Here is a 14,172-nt window from a genome sequence, read left to right on the forward strand (position 1 = left end):
ATTTGTATACCCCTTCCCCAAAATAGGCAGCTGGGGATTTTCCAGTGGCCACTACTGACCCTCCTTTTCCAACAGCTGAGGAGCTGCTGTCCTAACCCACTTCATCAAAAGCTAAAAACAGCCAGAGCCCTTAATGTCTCTGCATTCCCATTGTCCCAACTGTCAAACGTGTCACCTGTCTTGTTGCAAAGCTGCTGGAGAGCCTTAAGAACACCCTCCAACAGCAGGACATCCTCCTAAAATCATTCTGGGTATCTGCCAGCTTTTACTCATGCAGTTACTGACAGCTCATATAAAAGAGGAAGCAGGAAGCATGAAATTTTACAGGTGTATTTCAGGAAGGAATTGGCTTACTCTCTCTCTTTTGTTACTGTAACCTTCCAAACACTTGCTGACAGCTAACTTGAATAGCTATATGGTATTATAACCTGTAAAATCATCTTCTTCAAATAGGAAACTCTCACAGGAAATGTAAACAGAGAGAGTGGTGAGGTGCTGGCACAGGCTGCCCAGAGAAGTTGTGGATGCCCCGTCCCTGGAGGTGTTCAAGGTCAGGTTGGATGGGGCCCTGGGCAGCCTGGTCTAGTATTAAATGGGGAGGTTGGTGGCTCTGCATGTGGCAGGGGGGTTGGAGATTCATGATCCTTGAGGTCCCTTCCAACCCAGGCCATTCTGTGATTCTGTAACTTTATTACCCTTTCACGGTGCCATTAAGGCTGGAAAACACCTCCAAAATCATCTAGTTCAATTGCTACCGCATCCCTGCCCGCCCAGTAACCCATGCTCCTCAGTGCCACATCTGCACATTTCTTGAACGCCCCCAGGTATGGTGACTGCACCACCTCCCTGGGCAGCCTGTGCCACTGCACCACCACTCTTTCGGAGAAAAGATTTTTCCTAACATCCAACCTGAACTTTCCCTTGTAGACACAGCAGCAGGCGAGCATTCATAAATAACTCATTGCTTTACCAGAGCCTGACATTTTATAACTGGGTGGGAAAACACATCTTCCATGGCAACAACAAATCACTGAGCTTCTAAATGCCGTTCCTGGATTGATGTTGCCTGCTGGAGCAGTCGGAAATTGTGCAAATGAATAGAGCTAGGCTCTCTGTCATCCGTGTCTGATGGAAGGACCAGAGGCCGTGGGCACAAACTGGAGCACAGGAGGTTCCCTCTGAACACCAGGAGCCCTTCTATGCTGTGCAGTGACGGAGCACTGGCACAGGCTGCACAGAGGCTGTGGGGTGTCCTCCCTGGGGATCTCCCAGAGCTGCCTGGACGTGGCCCTGGGCACCCTGCTCTGTGCCAGAGCAGAGAGGCTGGAGCAGAGGGACCCAGAGTGCCCTGCCAGCCTCAGCCACGCCGTGGTTGTGTACCAGGAACTGACAGAGGTGACAGCACCTATGAACCGGATCAAAACCAGAGGCCACAAGAAACGCAGCTCCACGATGATGAACCGAGGGCTCAGGAGGACGCCCTGAGGCCACGCAGGTTGCTGGGACGTGACGGGAGCGGCTGCCCAGCTTCGCTGCGAATCCCACCGGCCCGGAGCCGGCCCGCCGTAGGGCCCAGCGGGCACACCGCAGGCCCGGCACCGCCGCGTGGGAGCCGCGCTGAGGCCGGACCCGCCGACGTGGCGCCGCGCTTCCCCCGCCCAGGCCACGCCGCCGCCTCACCTCGGGCGGCACCGGCAGGTTCTCGGCCGCCGCCTTCAGCTCCAGCACCGAGTCGGTCTGGCGGTCGCTCAGCGGAGCAGCGGGGTGCGGGCGGCGATCCCAGAGGCTCAGGCGGTCCCGCGACTCCCTCCCCGCCGGCTCGAGGGCCGCTAGCGGCTCCTCCATGCTGACGGCGGCGGACGGGACGGGACGGGACGGAGAGGGGGGCGGAACGCGGCGGCGTTTCCGGGGGCCGGGCCGGGCCGCGTGGCGAGGAGGGAAGGAGAGAGAAAACGAGCGGGCGCCCCCTGCCGGCGGGGAGGACGACGCGGGGAAGCCCTGCATAAGGGAGCCTTGCACAGGGGAGCCCTGAGGCTGCGGGGTTCCTTCATACAGATCTCCCAGAGCCACAGAATCATAGAACCACAAGGTTGAAAGCAACCTGTAAGACCATCCAACCATCCTCCCATCACCACTGCTACCACAAGCACTAAACCAAATCTCGCAGCTCCTCATCCAGGCACCTCTTGAACACTGCCAGGGACAGCAACTCCACCACCTCCCCAGGCAGCCATTCCAGTGCCTGACCACCCTCTGGCAGCAGTTGTTCTTCCTCAGGTCTAACCTAAACCTCCTCTGGTACAACTTGCGGCCATTTCCCCGGGTCCTGGACACCCTGCTCTGGCTGTCTCTGCTGGAGCAGAGGGACCCAAGTGTTAGGAATGACCCTAAGGTACCTAAAGAGCTACCCTCCACCCCTCCCACCCCCCATTGGAATAGATGTGAAAGCAGTTCAGTGCCACTGCCTGGTTATTTCAAAATCTTTAACACACATAATAAAAGTTAGACATACATAATTTGTACAAAAGTATTTACAAATATTTCAATTGCAGCATGGCAACAACTACAGTGAAGACAAATGTGTGCAGATACACAAAACCCATCTGACCTGAGAAATGGCCTCGTATGTTATTAACAACCCACCTCCTAACCATGAACTTGTGGTGGGATGCCCATCCACAGGGCAGCCAGAGTGAGCACAAGCCCAGGGCAGGCAGCCACTGGGGGAAGAGTTGCCTATCTGGGTTATTACTTGAGGGATAGGGTCTTCAGACATTGGGGATTTCACAGAAACATGAAGGTCAGAGAAGACCTCCAAGACCTTTTATAGGGTTAGCGGCTATTTTGGAGAGGTACAAAAATTCTTTGTGGAAGTGTCTGCTTTTGGAGGCTGTGTTTTGTTTTTATAGTAGGGAACCAGCCTTTTGGGGGTGCTATATGGGGGAATATTGCTTTTTGGCAGCTGGCCTTTTAGTGGTTCCTATTTTAAGGCAAAGATGGCATCCCTTCCAGGCTGCTCCACCCTTTTGGGGGGGGGAGGGGGGGGACAACACCTATGTGGGATGTCAGCATTTTAGCATTCTCAGTTGTTGCTGCTTTTTGTGAGTGTCTCTGCCATTTCGGTATTGCTGTTTTTGGTACTTTCTTTTGGTTCAGACTCAAAAATAGTGCACATCATCCACTTAATCAAGTGAGCAAGCCACCGTGTCAAAGAAGCCAGAGTTTGCAGTGAAGTCACTTCACTTCTAGATGGCTCTCCTCCAAAGTCTTCTGATTACCTCTTCCTTGGATCTACTCAAGGTAACTTGCAAGTTGCTCTAAAGCCAGTGAGCTGAATTCAGTATACGGGTCAGGACATCACAAGTCTAATTTCTTCAGCTGTTCATAGGTCACAAAGAACTGAAACAATTGTTAAGGAGAACTGTTTCTTGTTCACACAGTGAAAAATAGTTACGTGTATCAAACTTCCTTCCACTGCTACTTCCTTCCTTTATAAAGTGTTGATTGTTGGTAGTACTACATAATACAATCAAACTTGCTTTCAGAGAACTGCTGTATGTGGAGAACTTCAAGACTAGCTATGCCAATGGTTCTCCCAGCCCTGTTCCTAAGAATCTTGGAAAGAGAATAAGAGGCAGGAGACCCCTGAGACTTTCTTCTCTGCTTCAATGAACTGAAGTAGGTTTGCTCATGGGAATAGCATTACTATTGCCAGGTCACTTTCTGCAGGGCTCTGATTAGCAGGCAATAAAACACTAGAGAAAGTTGAGTTAGACTAAGATACATGGAAAAAGACTTCAAAGTGCAACGGTGAATATATATATAAAATATGTATACTGACTGACTGGGAGCAGCTGACTAAGGAAATGATCCACCAGATGATGGCCCATTAAGGAAAAGTACTCTGACAACTTCTCAGTACCTGTTGCAAGGCTAGCTTAGTCTGTTTGGCACACCTTTAAAGGATACAATGATATTCCAAGGACCAAGTCTTAACCAGTTCGGCCAAAACCCTTTATAGAGTGCAAAGAAGCCCTCGTTCTTCAAGGTCTGGAAAACAAAACAGGAACACATTTATGTAACTCAATCAGTGAGGAAAATTAAAAGTGATGAAGTATGCATATGACCCTCCCATTTCTTGCTTTAGACCCAGAGGTAAAAACAGGATCACCAGACAAAGGGGAACACAGCCTACTCTCAGCCTCTATGAGAGTACCTACTGCAAAAGGAAGATGATAAAACCTGTTCAAGCATTAACAACTGCAGGTTTCTTTTCCCAGGTCAAACATACCCTAACTTATCTGCTTCCAGGGTGCTGCAGTAAGCCTGTAATAAGAAAATCTGAGCCAAAAGATATGTTCAGCTCTTCCCTGTTGCTCACACCTACTTGACTGGAAGGTACCTAGGATGGCAGCCATCCCTATGGCACAGCCATACAAACATACCGCCAAGCAAGAAAGGACAGTGGTATTTTTGTTATGAAATAGTTTTCAAATACCTTGCAGAAGTCACATCCCTAACTTCCAAACTCTGTATAAAGTAAAAAACAATGCTGCTAAGTAGTCTTCTCATCTAATTACTGAAAACTGTTCACTGTATGTACACCAAGCTACCTGTTTTTCTGACCCACCACAACAGCAGCTGCTTTTCACACCAAGCATAGAGGCAGTGCAGCCCTCTTGAGCATACAGAAGTTACTTGGATTAATTTCTACATAAACTCAGAATTTCAAGTTCTACACCTACGTTATTGTCCAGGCACCAGTTTCTACTGAAGATGATATGCAAGCTACTCACTTGTAACAAGCAATCCAAAGTACCCTTGTAGTTTGAGTGCCCCCCATTTGGCTGGCTCGCCTGATTCATCATGCGTGTTCTCACCACATCAACTGGGTTGGATGCTAGGGCTCCAGCTAGCCCACAGGTAAAACTCGAGCTGAGAAAAGACAGTTTTAACAGTTTGACCTACCATGCTTACAAGAAAGCACAAAAGAAAAAAAAATCAACCCAGCCTCTCACAGAAAGAAGTGTCAAATCAGCACTTCTGATGCTTATTTAAAACAAAAAACAAAGAACAAGCTAACTGATGTGAAAATCACTTCTTATTTACAATGCCTAATCTTCAAAGATTTCATATACACACCCTATACAAAGACACTTTTTACAGATGTTTGTACCTCTTCAAATAAGAATTATTTGACTTGAACTTCCCCAAGTTCAATTTTCAAATCTTCATGGTTCAGGCCATCCACAAAATAGAACTCCATATTCTAAAGAAAGTTAAATTCAGATCCTAAATAAACTTCCATGTTATGTGTCATTGCAAGTGCTATCACACTGAAAAGCATAAACACACCAGAAATATAGTTAAATTTAAACTGATTGAGCAGAACAGGATTGGTATCTTCTCAGAAGGGAAAAAATATAAAATAAAATCAGGATTAATTCCACACAGCCAATGCTGAGCTACGGGAGCAAATTTAATTAGACAAACTTACAGGAAGTGAGTATACACTGTGTCTCCCATATATCCAGACATGATTATTTGCTTCTTCGTGAAGTCATATACTGGTAATTCCACTCCAACAACTAAAGCAGCTCTCTGTGCTGTCAGAGATACCCCCTGAACAGTTTAAAACAAAAACATAATTCATCTTCATGCACCATCAGAAAATATCACCTTTCCTAGTACAAAGCAAGAAATCACAAATCTGTCAGGTACTTCCCAGCATAAAGGTTGATTTCTGCTTCTTCTTGCTACTCCACCTCTCTGCTTAACCTCTAAATTTACATCAATGGTCAACTAAGATCTCAGAAACAGCTGCCCTTAAAACTAAATGCAAAATTAAGTAGGGGAAGATGGGCAGAAAAGCAGAACAGATGGAGAAGCTTTTAGGAAACCATTTCTATTTTCCAGCTGTTTCAAAACAAGCTTTCATTAGTTACTGACAGTAGTGGCAGTAAAACAGACAACCTACAAGACTGAGTACAAGAAATCCTGAGCTAGAGAACTTGAATGTTTGGGATTTGTTTTATTTTCATTGGTGAGTTTCTGGGTGGGTTTTTTTTTGTTGTTGTTTGGCTGAATATTTTTTTTTTGTTAACATCATAGAATACAGTCAAGATATTTTACAAAGCAAAAACAAGCCCTAGAAGCATTCACCCTAAGTTGGTTTTTTTTTTTTAATGTTTTTAAAATAAGACTCAACTAGTGGTTGAATATAAGACTGGTAGAAATTCTTTGTTAAAAGTCACTGAGACACCAGGAGTGAAATAGTGAAGACAAACCACATGCATCTTAGCTACCTGCATATCCATGTTCTGCTTGAGAATACTCCAGATGAAATACAGTTGAGCAAAGTGTACTGAAAACGTAGGATATGGTTCAAAACACTTGCCTTCCATAATCCTTTAGTTCCTTCGTTTTGATAGATCTGGATAAAGTTGCACATCATTCCTCCTTGAATCACACTGCCTTGGGCTTGCATTCTGATCTGAGATTATTTGAAGACCAAATTGGAATAGTTTTCAATCAGAAGACCAATAACAGTTTAAGATAGCTTTAAAAAAAACACAGCAAGTTGCAGTCTCTGAAACAAGGTCAATTTCTCTGAATACAAATTGATAGCTGGCATTACCACGATGCTAATTTTGAATCAGTATGAGGTGTAGTTTTTAGCTGCATTAAATCACCTCTATTTCTGTACTTGGACATTACACCATTTAGATTAGACAGGCAGGTGGCTCCTGCAAGATGTCCCTTACAGTGCTCTCATAAGAACACCTCAAAAATGGGAAGTAACAAGATGAAGATTTGGGCTCCTAATCATACAGCTGGTGATCACTCTGCCCTCTCATCTGCTGAAATCTCCCTCCAGGCCTCTCTACCCTTGAAGGATTCCACCACTCCCCATAATTGCAGATCAGAGTTGCTTACTGTGCACTCTACTGTATCCAGATTATTTATAAAAACGTTGAAGAGAACTGGTCCTAAAATTGAGTTCTGGAGAAACCCACCATGACTGGTCAGCAGCCTCATGGAACCCTATTTAGAACCTTGTGAGTGCAACCCACCTGCCAACTGTTCACCCATCCCGTTATGCACTTGTCTGGCTAAACATTTTGGCTCATGATACCATGGAAGACAGTATTGAGAGCTTTGCTGAAATCCAAAGAGAGCCAAATACAGACACCACGTTGGGAAACAATTAATTGATGCTTTGCTTAAAGCACAAGCTTCCATTAGAAATGCCTTTAAATAACCACACTAGGCTAGGAAGGATGAATTTCACAGTGCTTTTAGGAAACACACTTCTCAATTATAAGCAGAAGAATTTTCTTTTTCATTAGAGGTGACCATTAAGTCAAAGGAGATTCAGCAAATCCTCAACGGAAAGAAAGATGATGCTAAGGACAAATTTCATATGCATTACAATTACAAATACATAATTACCTTTAAGACATCTGTCGGGTTGGCAATAGATGATGAAATTACTCCCGAAAGAATGCCACACAGAACATTTATCATCAGAGTTTCATCTACTCCATGAAAAAAATAAAGAAGTTTAGCTGCACATTTACAAAGCCTGAAACCTCCCAAGAAACTAAATAGCCACACACGAATTGCTCACCTTCTGGATGTTCAACAAACATTCTTTTTAAGCTCTGGTAAGTGCCTATTTTTATAGTTCCATATGAAGCCTGGCGTAACATTGCAGGTGCAATCCTGTAAAAATGGGCAGTGATAATATTTATGCTCAGATTTGTGATAGTCTGATTAACAAATACTCTTCTGTAAAGTGGGAGACTGAAGGCAAGCTAGTGACCAAAGGCTTGTTCATTTAAATGTATACTTTAATCCAGACAAAAACAAGGTGGGTTTTTTTGTTTGGTTTTGGATGGGGAGGCTTGTTTTGAGTTTTAGTGAGTGTATGTTTATCGTTTTAATAAACACTGCAAGAGCATAAATGAATTGTGGGAGGATTACTTCCAGAGCATGCCTTGAACTTTGATCAATAAAATAGTTGGCAAGCTTGCCTCAAATAGCTGCAAATTACATCCATGCTACTTACACCTTTTAAAGAAAAACATGCATAGTTACATACGTGCCAAAGTAAGAAAAAGTAAACTAACAAAAGTTAGGCTCGATTTTCTCCAGATGAATAACGAAACCACTACAGAAGCACCGCATAGACAGAAGAACTGTAGCATCATTCTATAAAGTAATGTTATGCTTTGCTATACAATTTCTCAAGTAGGTCATTACATTAAAAAAAAAAGCTACTAAGTGACAATGCTAAGAGCAGAGCCTGAAGTAATTAAGCTCGGGCTTTCAAATTGCAGACTGAGAAGAACAGTACATCTCCTCCAATTACCTTATCAACCTGAAACCCAAGAGTATAACCACAATGGGTTTATACTCATCAATAGACTGGTCAGAAGATGCTACTGCAACTCAATTTGTATTACCCAGAGTATAAGGCTTTCAATCCTTCTTCTCTGAATATTCTGACCAGGGCATGCATCATTCCTCGGTAGCGGATCTCTTTATATTTGGCATCATTAACTTGACCTTGAATTTGCAGACGTGTTTTAGTCAGATCAATTGGGAAAGTACCTTGAAGAAAAAAGACAAACAGAAAAGCTAAGCAAGTGCTCACCTAAACAAAGGAGACAAAGAAGATGAGATAAGAAACACCAGCCTTTATTTCATATCACCATATATAAAAATGCTCCTGAAAAGAAAAGCATATGATCTGTTTTATCAGGACTCTGCTAAAGCAGTTCATTTTAGTTCATCACCCCTTTCCTTCTAGACAGCTTGTCAGAAGGCCTCCCTGCTTCCCATCCAACTTTTTCATGTTCACTGTGTTTACAGGCAACACAACAGCTTTACTCGCCTTCCCTTGCAAAATAAGAGCTATGTATATCTACCATCAGATCAATACACTCCAAGAACAGAATCCAAAGACAAATGTCATATTAAAACAAGACATGGATGAGTGTACAGACAGAAGTGTTTTTAAACCAGAGCAAAGTTCTGAGCAACTGTTCAGTCAGTCCTGAAGAGACACTCTCATGCTGTATGCTAGAGAATACCATGTAAGACCACATCCCTGATAGCACAGAACCAAGCACATACTAAAAGGCACTATATCTGAGTTAAAGGAATCACAAAGAGTTACAGAAATGCTTACCACATTCTGCAGTGATTGATGCTAAGCCTCCATAGAGAAAGGGCTTCCAGCTCAGTGCTGACATAACTACCTCTTCTTTCTGTGAAAGAGATGATTTAAAGCTTCAACAAATAAAACCGGTACTACATAAATATATATGCTAACTTTTTATTAAAATGTTGAGCCTTGTCCATTTAAAATGGACCTATCAAATAGCTAAGGGTTAAACCATTTAGTACCTTTGACAATGACAAGGCAGGAATACTGAATAAAGGCACCTGGATTCAAGCCCGTCCTTCTGATATGTAGATATCTGGGCAATCATTATAATCATCATAAAAGAGGAAGAGTTTGCCTCTCAGGCATGTGTAAGGCTTTCCACAGTCAAAAGCCTGCTCTAATTCAGACATCAGTGAAGAGAATTTGCCAAAGTGACCACAAATCCTAATAAACTATGGCATACGCTTTGCAAGGTGCTCAAGTCATCCAGCCTTCTTAGCAAGGAGCTAAAGGCTGTAAAAACAGCCTGGCCCAGCCTTCCCCCACACCAGCAGGTGTCTCCACAGCTCCTATTTTATCTTCCTTGTAACATGAAGACTTTCTACCCCTATTTCCTATGAGAGCCTCCTAAACCTTGACTCTACAGCACCCTTTGCCAGTTAATTTCGTGGAATAACTGCATTTGAAAGCTCTTCCCTCTTACTTTGTTTACTCACCTGCATGGCCCAGTTGGAAAACATCCCCAAGAAGCCAGGTACTTAGCACTGGCTGTTGTAAAGATTAACCTGCTTTGGCAACTTCCTGCCTCTGGAAGTGCTGTTAACCCAGCATATGAGTGAAGCTTGCAGAAGTTGAAGACACTTCGCATGCTTGATAGTTATTGCAGCCCTAATTTCCCTTATTTCCTATTTATTTAACGAGGAAGGTACCTAGTTCTTCAGTCTTCTGACACAATATAAAAAAAATCAAAGCAGAGAAGACCAAATAACTCTGCCACTGAGCCCAGAGCAATCCAGCTCTTACCCTTTAGGATTGTACAGAGCACCCCAAGCGTGAAAATAAAACTAAAGGCACATAAGGTCACCCTTTATCCCGCCAAAACCAGTGCAGGTCAGATGAGGAACCACTGGCACAGCCTCTACCAGGAAAGCAGCAGAGCCACACGGTGCCAGAGAGCATGCAGCCAGCTCCAGGTTCCTCACATGCCTCTGCAGTACCATGATTAATGGCTAATCAATACTTAATTAACAGAGACAAACCCAAGCTCAGTTTCCCCATTATCACCACAGAACTCCACCTTTGCTTTTGGGACTTCATAGACAAAATTGAAGTTTACCACTTAACCTTCTCCCCAGCCCAGGACACAACCAGACATGTTTCACTTCTGACAAACACCACAATGCTGATAGCAATCCAAAATCTGCCTGTGCTTCTGCAGGGGCTGCATTTCACCCCGTCTAAGCAACTGGCACACTAACATGGTACAGAAGTGCACGAGTACTGCCAAATAGAGGCTTATATGCGCACAGAGATACCAAGCTTTAGTTTTGATGTATGCATAGGCTACCCTAATGCAGAAACTTCGCAGCCCTGCTCCCTAGTCGTACCCCGACATTAACCTCGGGGTTAAGGCTGTGTGCTGCTGCCAAGGTCTGTGCTTGTGCAAGGCACGCAGCACGTCTCCTGCCGCTACACAGAAGCTCCTCCACGTGCCTTTCCCCTCATTCCTGCCCTGCATCCTCCTTCCAGCTTTCTGTACTTCTAGGAAGAGACTGGAGCAGGATGGAACCCCACGGGTCCACTCGGCCCGTCTACCCCAGCTGATGTGTTGAGTTCTCGCTTTGCTTCTTACTCAGTTCCTTCTGCACGCTGACAGAACAGGAAGCTTCCTCAAGAAATTCACATCACACGCACGAATGGAAAAGTACCTGAAATCCGACTCCAGACGTAAGATGAACGGACGCCTTCAGCTTTTCGGTAAAAAAACGCGGCCGTGCTGAGCGCACCGCCGCTACCCGAACGTCAACAGGAACGCGGCGACGACACCCAAAGGAACGCGAGCTGGGTTAGCAGGAAACTTCCTCCATACTCGCTTTCCAAAACTCACAAGTAAACTCGATTGCAACAAGATGCCTGCAACACATCGCCCAGCCCGGCGAACGCACCGACAAACAGCGTGCTGCCGACAGCCCAAGCGCCAGAGACCTCCGCACCGCTGTTCGCACGGCCCCGCCCCGCCCCGCCGCGCTCCGGCTTCAACGCGCAGCCCCGCCCTGAGGGGGGGAAGCTGTGAGGAAGCGGGGTTAAAGGGGCCGCGGGGCGAGGCTGCGGGCGCCGCGCTGTCGTGCGAGGAACTGAAGGCAGCGAGCTGTGGGAGATCCGCGACTGGAAGAGGAGGGTATAGCCAGCAGGGGAGGGAAGCGATCCTGCCCGGATTCGCAGACTGCAGTCTCCTTTGAAGGAGCACTTCAGCTCCAGCTTGACCTTAACTTGTCCCTGAGTTTCAGGTTGGAAGGGACCTCAAGGATTATGAATCTCCAACCCCCCTGCCACACACAGGGCCACCAACCTCCCCATTTAATAGTAGACCAGGCTGCCCAGGGCCCCATCCAACCTGGCCTTGAACACCTCCAGGGACGGGGCATCCGCAGCCTCTCTGGGCAGCCTGTGCCAGCACCTCACCACTCTCTCAGTTACTCAGAACATTCGGATGAGTCCTCTCAATAACCTCTTTCCGCGTAGTTTCAACCCAGTTCACGTTAGAAGATACCGTAATGCTTTCATCAACAGCCAGTAGACTGATTTTGGCTAGCTGCCTCAAGCCTGACATCAGTGCCGTATCAGCAGCTGGCTTTGGTGCTCAGCATCTCTTCACGTGCCTCTGTGTGCCCCGTGTGCTGCTGGTCACACACCCTTACCACGGCTTTGTCCCACAGCCAGTTCCTTTCTGCTGGACTGTGTCAGGGTTGAGCTTTGGTTGATTGATTCCCAGGCACCTGACTTTACTGCTCTGTTTTCCTCGTGTTCTTTATATTTGTTTTTTAATCAAAACACCCTCAGAGTATCCTGCCTAAGAGCTCTGCTTTTTGTGTTTTGATTCTTGTTTCACTGTGTTTCCCCTGCTCCTCACAAGGGGAAATCATTCCCCTTCTGCTCTCTGTGGCTGTGAGGATAGAGTTTTACCTGGTGTTCTACTGCTTGAATGAATGGCAGTGAAGTGATCCAGATGGTTCTGGTCGTTATCATAGAATCACAGAATCACAGAATGGCCAGGGTTGAAAATGACCACAATGATCATCCAGTTTCAACCCCCCCTGCCACGGGCACACAGCTGCCAACCACTACACCTGGCTGAGTCACATCCAGCCTGGGATTACACAGCCTGGCATGTTGTTTTGTCACCACTGGAGAGTTTCCTTTGTCCTTGTAAACTTGATCATCATCAGTGAGATCATTCATTTGCTTTGCTGTGAATGAAGTTTTGGTAAATGCACAGCCTACGGAATATCTTTTTCCAAATGTTTTCCAGTAATATGCGCTTTTTCTACGCTGGTTGTCACTGCAGACATTGTAACGCTGCATTGTGGAGGTTATAAACAGATTGCTCTGTATTTCCAACACCTCTGAGCATGGAAGCAGTTTCAGAAGCAGGGAAATCCCAGAAGATGGTTTTTGATCAGTATGTGCACAGCCTCTGGGAGAGGAGCACGAGCAAAGAGAGAGCAATGAGGTATACCACATAGGTGACCTTATTCTCTCTGTACTGGCTGGCTCAGAGTACAGGCATTTAAATGGTCTGGTTAAAGACTTCATGGGGCACAGGCTCTTGCATCTCCATTAAGTTTATCTGAGCAGAGCTCATTCAATTAGCCTAGCAAGTCTTTAATCAGCAAAGATCTTACCTGCTTTACCTGGTTACCAGGTTACCTGCTGCCTGTGTCTATCGTGCCAGCACATACTTTTCTACCAGCCAGTTTAATCTTAATGTTAACCCCTCTGAAATCAAAGAGTGTCAACTATCAGGTTTGGTTGCGTCTGAAAAGCCCTACAAGCTTAGCCAGACATTGGCTTCTGGATACCTGCCCAGAAATGGTTCAAAGATTTTACTTAAACCATTGTAGCTTCTGCAGCAGAGCTGTGATCCCTATTAACAGCAATAAAACATAGCAGCTGGATCGTATAAACATCCTTTACATAGTGCAGGAGAACAGCATTAGCAAAAGAATACTTGGCACGCTGTGACAAATGTAGCACTTTTTGCGACGAAGAGATCAGAGCTGGGACTCTCACAATCCGAATCGTTCTGTCTGCACCACGGGCTTTTATTTTGCTGTTCTGCATTAGAAACAATGAGAGCATTTTTACATTCCTGTGAACAACATTCTTGGTCAAAATAAGCTTACTCAGAAAGCTCGGCTGAACAGCCTCTTTCCTTCCTGATCCTCCTAAATGCGCTGCAGAACACATCAGTGCCCTGGGAAACAATTTTTTGGATAGTCCGAATTTCTCCTCCCACCCAGTGCTCTCTCCCAATGGTTTTAGCAACCCCAGAGCACATCTCCCAATTTGGAGGTGTTTGCTGACCAACGGTGGTGGGATCAGGCCCTCAACCTTCTCATTATCATTGGCTGCTTCCTCCTTTACTTTCCCATTTCACTGACTTCAAATGCACTGCAACAACTGGCAGCGTCACTATTAATGAACAATAGGCTCGTTAAGTAAACCTGGGTTTGCCTCCAAGTTTTGGCTGACCTCTCTCAGCCTTATGAGGAGTTTACTGTGAGGGTGCCAGGAAAGTCAGAGCTTTGATTTCATCTCATAACACCAGCACGAAGCTGATTATTATTTTGTGAAGTTCTCAGGGCAGAAGTTTTGGAGGTGAAAGCAGAAAAAGGTTTTTGTCACTACTCATCCCAAACCAATGGTCTAAGCTCACATCTTCAAATGTTAGATTAGAAATAGTGATGGTAAGATATTTCATGTGCACTGACTCTTAA

General features: G+C 45.4%; 2 protein-coding genes across 3 annotated transcripts in view; both read right to left on the minus strand.

The window, feature by feature from the left end:
* COG3 (component of oligomeric golgi complex 3) overlaps positions 1 to 1,875 on the minus strand; it is a 31,377-nt gene extending 29,502 nt beyond the window's left edge. Inside the window, exon 1 of the mRNA XM_042867692.1 lies at positions 1,681 to 1,875. Within this exon, the coding sequence (XP_042723626.1) occupies positions 1,681 to 1,845 (165 nt within the window). The 5' untranslated portion in view covers positions 1,846 to 1,875. The remainder of the gene's footprint in view (positions 1 to 1,680) is intronic.
* Positions 1,876 to 2,469: 594 nt separating this feature from the next.
* On the minus strand, positions 2,470 to 11,416 carry SLC25A30 (solute carrier family 25 member 30). Of its 2 annotated transcripts, none has more exons than XM_042868252.1 (10): positions 11,104 to 11,416; positions 9,197 to 9,275; positions 8,469 to 8,616; positions 7,631 to 7,725; positions 7,453 to 7,538; positions 6,398 to 6,493; positions 5,498 to 5,622; positions 4,797 to 4,935; positions 3,970 to 4,050; positions 2,470 to 3,399 (listed from the first exon to the last, which is right to left on the minus strand). In XM_042868252.1, exons 2-10 carry the CDS (start codon positions 9,258 to 9,260, stop codon positions 3,358 to 3,360), a joined length of 876 nt encoding a protein of 291 aa, XP_042724186.1. In that variant the 5' UTR covers positions 9,261 to 9,275; positions 11,104 to 11,416; the 3' UTR covers positions 2,470 to 3,357. The 2 variants fall into 2 exon arrangements, with proteins under 2 accessions (XP_042724186.1, XP_042724184.1); XM_042868250.1 differs by lacking the exon at positions 11,104 to 11,416 and adding an exon at positions 9,892 to 9,913.
* Positions 11,417 to 14,172: the final 2,756 nt, after the last annotated feature.

Source organism: Lagopus leucura, unplaced genomic scaffold (genome assembly GCF_019238085.1).
Source record: "Lagopus leucura isolate 7727_CA_CO unplaced genomic scaffold, USGS_WTPT01 Super-Scaffold_100001, whole genome shotgun sequence".
Classification (NCBI taxonomy): domain Eukaryota; kingdom Metazoa; phylum Chordata; class Aves; order Galliformes; family Phasianidae; genus Lagopus; species Lagopus leucura.

What these genes read in the sequence shown, in the direction of transcription:
- SLC25A30 (XM_042868250.1), bottom strand. An exon ending in ATCAATCACTGCAGAATGTG is followed by an intron (nt 8,617 to 9,196) that starts GTAAGCATTTCT and finishes TTTTTCTTCAAG; the next exon opens with GTACTTTCCCAATTGATCTG. An exon ending in GAACTAAAGGATTATGGAAG is followed by an intron (nt 5,623 to 6,397) that starts GCAAGTGTTTTG and finishes TAAACTGTTCAG; the next exon opens with GGGGTATCTCTGACAGCACA.